The sequence below is a fragment of the Eimeria necatrix genome, genomic scaffold, assembly GCF_000499385.1.
Source record: "Eimeria necatrix Houghton genomic scaffold, Enh_scaff1406, whole genome shotgun sequence".
In the NCBI taxonomy this organism is placed as follows: domain Eukaryota; phylum Apicomplexa; class Conoidasida; order Eucoccidiorida; family Eimeriidae; genus Eimeria; species Eimeria necatrix.
This window is the reverse complement of record NW_013652144.1, coordinates 2,501-7,512: the sequence shown is the minus strand read 5'-3', so window position 1 is coordinate 7,512 and position 5,012 is coordinate 2,501. Positions and strand designations below refer to the sequence as shown.

The window sequence follows — 5,012 nt, the reverse complement described above, 5'->3', positions numbered from 1 at the left end:
GCAGCAGCAGCAGCAGCAGCAGCAGCAGCAGCAGCAGCAGCAGCAGCAGCAGCAGCAGCAGCAGCAGCAGCAGCAGCAGCAGCACTTTGAATGTTTCGAGGGCCTTGCAAATGTCTCCGGAAAAGAAAAGAGACTGAGCCAAGGAGACACTCGGGGCCAACAAGTTGCTGCTGCCCAGCGCGAAGGCCCCCCGCACCCGCACTGCTTCCCCGTAGTCCTGCGCAAACCCTAAACCCTAAACCCTAAACCCTAAACCCTAAACCCTGGGCCCTGGCCTGGAGGCGGGAGGCTCACGCGCCCTCGCGCCTGCTCTGCGGCCCCCCAAACCCTAACCCCTAAACCCTAAACCCTAAACCCTAGACCGGGGGCTGAGAAGCCCCACGCGCCTGCGCGGCTGCTCCTCAGTGCTGCGCAAACCCTAAACCCTAAACCCTAAACCCTAAACCCTTGGGGAGCGACGCAGGCGCGTCAACTCCCCGAAGGCCGGCGCAAACCCTAAACCCTAAACCCTAAACCCTAAACCCTAAACACGGACTTCGATCCCGGAACAGAGTGCTTTGCAAACCTAATGCGCCCGCCTGCGTCCTCGCCAGCGCGCCTAGGGTTTAGGGTTTAGGGTTATGGGTTTACTTCTGTTGCGTCTTGAAACCTATTATTCATTAGCTGCAAATCTCCCAGGCGCATGCAAGCAAAAGAAAGGTCTGTTGCTGCAGCAACGATCTCCTCACGCGACAGAGTTGCTGCTGCTGCTGCTGCTGCTGCTGCTGCTGCTGGATCTGTTGCTGCTGCTGCTGCTGCTGCCGGATCTGTTGTTGCTGCTGCTGCTGCCGGATCCGTTGCTGCTGCTGCTGCTGCTGTGGCTGTAGCATCTGCTTTGGGCGTTTCAGCCTTCGGCGCTGCCGGCGTCTCTGCCTCCGGTTTTGCTGCTGCTGCTGCTGCTGCTGGTCCTGCTGCTGCTGCTGCTGCTGCTGCTGCTGCTGCTGCTGGTTCTGCTGCTGCTGCTGCTGCTGCTGCTGCGGGTTTGTAGTTGAGCAAAGTGGCAAGACACTTCTTGGCCAGCTCCAGCATCTGGAAAGCCAATTCATCGTCAGCCACTTCTCCCTCATCTTTCTTTTCTGCTGCTGCTGCGCTGCTGCTGCTGCTGCTGCTGCTGCTGCTGCTGCTGCTGCTGCTGCTGGCAGCAGCGGTCTTCGCTGCAGAAGGCGCAGCACACAGTTTCCTCAGCAGCTCAGCGTCGCGCCGCAGCCCCCAAACCCTCCAATCCCCAAACCCCAAACCCTAAACCCTAAACCCTAAACCCTAAACCCTAAACCCTAACCTTGCGGAAGCTGGGCGAGGACGTCGTCTTTGCTTTCTTCCAAAGACAAAAGAGCATCTCCAAACCACAAATACAAAACCCCCATTTGAGGGTTTAGCTCCGAGCAGCCCGTGGCGCTCAGCCTGGCCCACATAAACGCCGCAAGGGTTTAGGGTTTAGGGTTTAGGGTTTAGGGTTTGGGAGGCGCGCCAGGGCAAATGAAATGCAAAAAGCCAACGAAGCGAAGCAGCAAACAGCCAAGCAGCTGCGCAGAATAAAGATTAGGGCAAGCTAGGGTTTAGGGTTTAGGGTTTAGGGTTTAGGGTTTAGAAATTAAAAGTAAAAGAACTGCAGCAAGCACCTCTCGCGAATGGCCCTCGAGAAGAGATCTGCTGCAGCAGCAAAATCCTTGGCCTTCATTGCTGCTTTTCCTTTTTCAAAAAGCTGCTGCCCTGCGCGCGCAGCACATTTCATAAATGCTGCTGCTGCTGCTGCTGCTGCTGCTGCTGCAGTTGAGTTGCTGCTGCTGTTGAGCTAGTGCTGCAGTGGAGCTGCTGCTGCAGTTGCGCTGCTGATGCAGTTGCTGCTGCACGCCAGGCACTGCAGCAGCAGCAGCAGCAGCATTCGCAGCGACTGCAGCAGCAGCAGCAGCAGTGGCAGCAGCAGCACGAATGCCAGCAGCTGCCCGGACAGGAGCAGCAGGCCGCAGCAGCAACAGCAACAGCAGCGAGAACAAGGGCACTAGCAGCAGCAACAGCAGCAGCAACAGCAGCAGCAACAGCAGCAGCAACAGCAGCAGCAGCAGCAAGCAGCAAATATACGAACAGGTAAGACCATCCAGCTCAGCAGCAGCTGCTGCTGCTGCTGCCTCAGTTTCGCTGCTGCTGTCATTTTCGCCTTCTCCTTCAGAAGACTCTGGCGTCGTTGAACCCTCCTGCTTCTCTTGCTGCTGCTGCTGCTGCTGCTGCTGCTGCTGCTGCTGCCCGTGGTGCTCTCGCTGCTGCTGTTGCTGCTGCTGCTGCTGCTGCTCTTCCTGGCGCTCCTGCTGCTGCTGCGTCTGCTGCTGCTGCTGCTGCTTCGTAGGGGCCAAAGAATTCGAAGTGCTGGGGGGCCCCCCTGTGGGGCCCCTCACTGGCTGCTGGGTCATTCTGGGGTTTCTGAGCAGCTGGGGGTTTCTCTGCTGCTGAGCGTGCTGCAGCAGCAGCAAAAATATATTTAATTTAATTTAATTTAATTTAATTTAATGTATTGAAAGAGTTCAGAAGAAAAAGCAGCAGCAGCTGCTGCTGCTGCTGCTGCTGCTGCTGCAGCAGAGGTGGCAGCAGCACCACCACCGCTCTCCAGACACCCCCCAAGATGAGCCATTAGGGCAAACATCTGTTTTAATTTATTTATTATTTTCAATTAATTAATTTATTTATTTATTTTTATTCATTTATATTCTTTTATTCTTTTTTGGCGCCTCTTGTTGTCTTGGTTTTAACTCTCTGAGCGCACCAACCCGAAACCCTAAACCCTAGCTTAGGGTTTTGCTCCCGCTGTTCTTTCAGTGTCCAAACCCTCATTGCTAAACCCCCAACCCTCAGCCCTAAACCCTAAACCCTAAACTGTGGAGAGCCCCTATAGAGCAGCAGCAGCAAACCGCGCTATGTAGCTACCGCTGAGGCTGCACGAGGGTTTAGGGTTTAGGGTTTAGGGTTTCCGCAGAAACTGTACTCTATTGCTGCTCCAATCAAACACCCCACCAAATCGCCGCCTGCCCTAGGGTTTAGGGTTTAGGGTTTAGTGTTTGCGGCGGTTCCTAGCTTGCCACTGCAGCAGCAGAAGTACCACCGAGGCGCTCAGCAGCAGCAGCAGCAGCAGCAGCAGCAGAAGCAGCAGCAGCAGAAGCAGCAGCAGCAGAAACAGCAGCAGCAGCAGCACCTCTATACTCTCCCTCGGTCCCCAGCCGCGCTGGCAGAGACCGGCCCCACCCCGACCCAGCTAGCCAGCTAATTGCTCGGCTAGCTAGCTAGCTGCTTACTTGACTGGCTAGCTAGCTAGATATTTCCCTGGCTAGCTAGCTAGCTAGCTAGCCAGTTACTCCTCTGGCTAGCTAGCTAAGCCGCTGCCTGCCTCTTAAGCTAAAGACCTCCCTGGCTAGTCAGCCAGCCAGCTCCTCCACTAGTAAGCTAGCCAGCTACCTAAGCAGCTACCTGGCTAGCTAGCCAGCTAGCTAGCGAGCTAGCTAGCTAGCTAGCTAGCCAGCTAGCTAGCTAGCTAGCCAGCTAGCTAGCCAGCTAGCTAAAGAGCTCAAGAAGCAAAAAGAAAGTGACAGAACCGTTCGTCGACTAAAAGCGTTGAAATAAAAAGCCAAGGGACAAGCGCCGCAAAGAAAGACAACACAAGCCACTCAAACGCCCACGGCAGTCAGCTAGCTAGCTAGCTGGCTAGCTAGCTAGCTGGCGAGCTAGCTAGCTGGCGAGCTAGCTAGCTAGCTGGCGAGCTAGCTAGCTAGCTGGCGAGCTAGCTAGCTAGCTGCCAGGCCATGTGCGAGCGGCTCGCCAGCACACTGGCTGGTGAGCCCGTTAAGTTAGCTAGCTATGCCGTTGGCTAGCTAGCTAGCTAGCTAGCCAGCTAGCTAGCTAGCTAGCTAGCTAGCGAGTCAAGTAGCCATCAAGTCAATGTTGACAAGGTAGACAGGAAAACCCCAAGACGCAGGCCGTCCACCGTTGCTGCGAGCATTGCTGCGGCATCCGCCGCTGCTGCTGTTGCTGCTGTTGCTGCTGTTGCTGCTGCTGCTGTTGCTGCTGCTGCTGCATTTTCGCTGCTGCTGCTGCAGTCCAGTGCTGCACTAGATGAAGAAAAAAAGAAGCACGGGGAAAGCCTCACGCGGTGTCTGTACAGCCGAGGCCCCACAGAAAAGCCGCTGCAGCAGCAGCAAAACAATTAAACTAAAAGCGAGAGTCTGCTGCTGCTGCTGCTGCAGCAGCAGCAGCAGCAGCACACTCGAAGATCCTTCAGAAGCATTTCTTCCACTCAAGACCTCAGGCAGCTCTTCTCTGTTCAAAGAAACCTTCCCAGCTGCTGCTCCTCGCAAGAAGAAAAGCTAGCCAGCTAGCTAGCTAGCTAGCTAGCCAGCTTGTTAGCTAGCTGGCTAGCTAGCTGGAAGGATAGCCACCAGGGTAGTTTGCGAGATGGCTGGCTAGCTAGCTAGCTAGCTGGCTAGCTGGTTGGCTAGCTAGCTAGCTAGCTAGCCACGACTAGAGCCAGTCAGCGCTGGCCGTTGTTCTGTCTCCTTTTGCTGCCCCGGGGTCTCCGCCTTGTGCCTCTGCTGCAGCCCTCTGCTGCTGCTGCTGCTGCTGCTGCTACTGCTGCTGCTGGTGTTGCTGCTGCTGCAGTTGACAAACTGCCTAGGCATTTCGAGACCTCTAGCGACGGCCACTGCTCAGTATCGCTTGCCAGCTCCTGCAGCAGCTGCTGCTGCTGCTGCTGCTGCTGCTCGTGCTGCTGCTCGTGCTGCTGCTCCGTCTTGTGCTGTTTCTGCTGCTTCTGCTGCTGCTCTGTCTTGTGCTGTTTCTGCTGCTTCTGCTGCTCTGCAGTGTTGGGCTGAAAGTCTTCAGTTGCTGCTGCTGCTGCTGCTGCTGCTGCTGCTTTTTTGGTAGCCCCTCCAAGCAGCGGGGCCTCAGCAGCAGGCAGTGTTGCTGCTGCCTCGGTCTCTTTGCTGCTGCTGCCT

At 56.0% G+C, this 5,012-nt stretch overlaps 2 protein-coding genes across 2 annotated transcripts in view; both read right to left on the bottom strand.

Moving 5' to 3' along the window:
- Positions 1-618: 618 nt before the first annotated feature.
- On the bottom strand, positions 619-2,444 carry ENH_00013170 (hypothetical protein; the record flags this gene model as incomplete). Its single annotated transcript, XM_013579043.1, has 4 exons — positions 619-1,193; positions 1,319-1,440; positions 1,659-1,749; positions 2,123-2,444. 4 exons carry the CDS (start codon positions 2,442-2,444, stop codon positions 619-621), a joined length of 1,110 nt encoding a protein of 369 aa, XP_013434497.1.
- A 2,105-nt stretch (positions 2,445-4,549) lies between these two features.
- Positions 4,550-5,012, bottom strand: part of ENH_00013160 (hypothetical protein, conserved) — a gene marked incomplete at both ends in the record, with an annotated part of 2,878 nt that continues 2,415 nt past the window's right edge. The window contains one exon of the mRNA XM_013579042.1: positions 4,550-5,012. This exon is cut by the window's right edge and continues 709 nt beyond it. Within this exon, the coding sequence (XP_013434496.1) occupies positions 4,550-5,012 (463 nt within the window).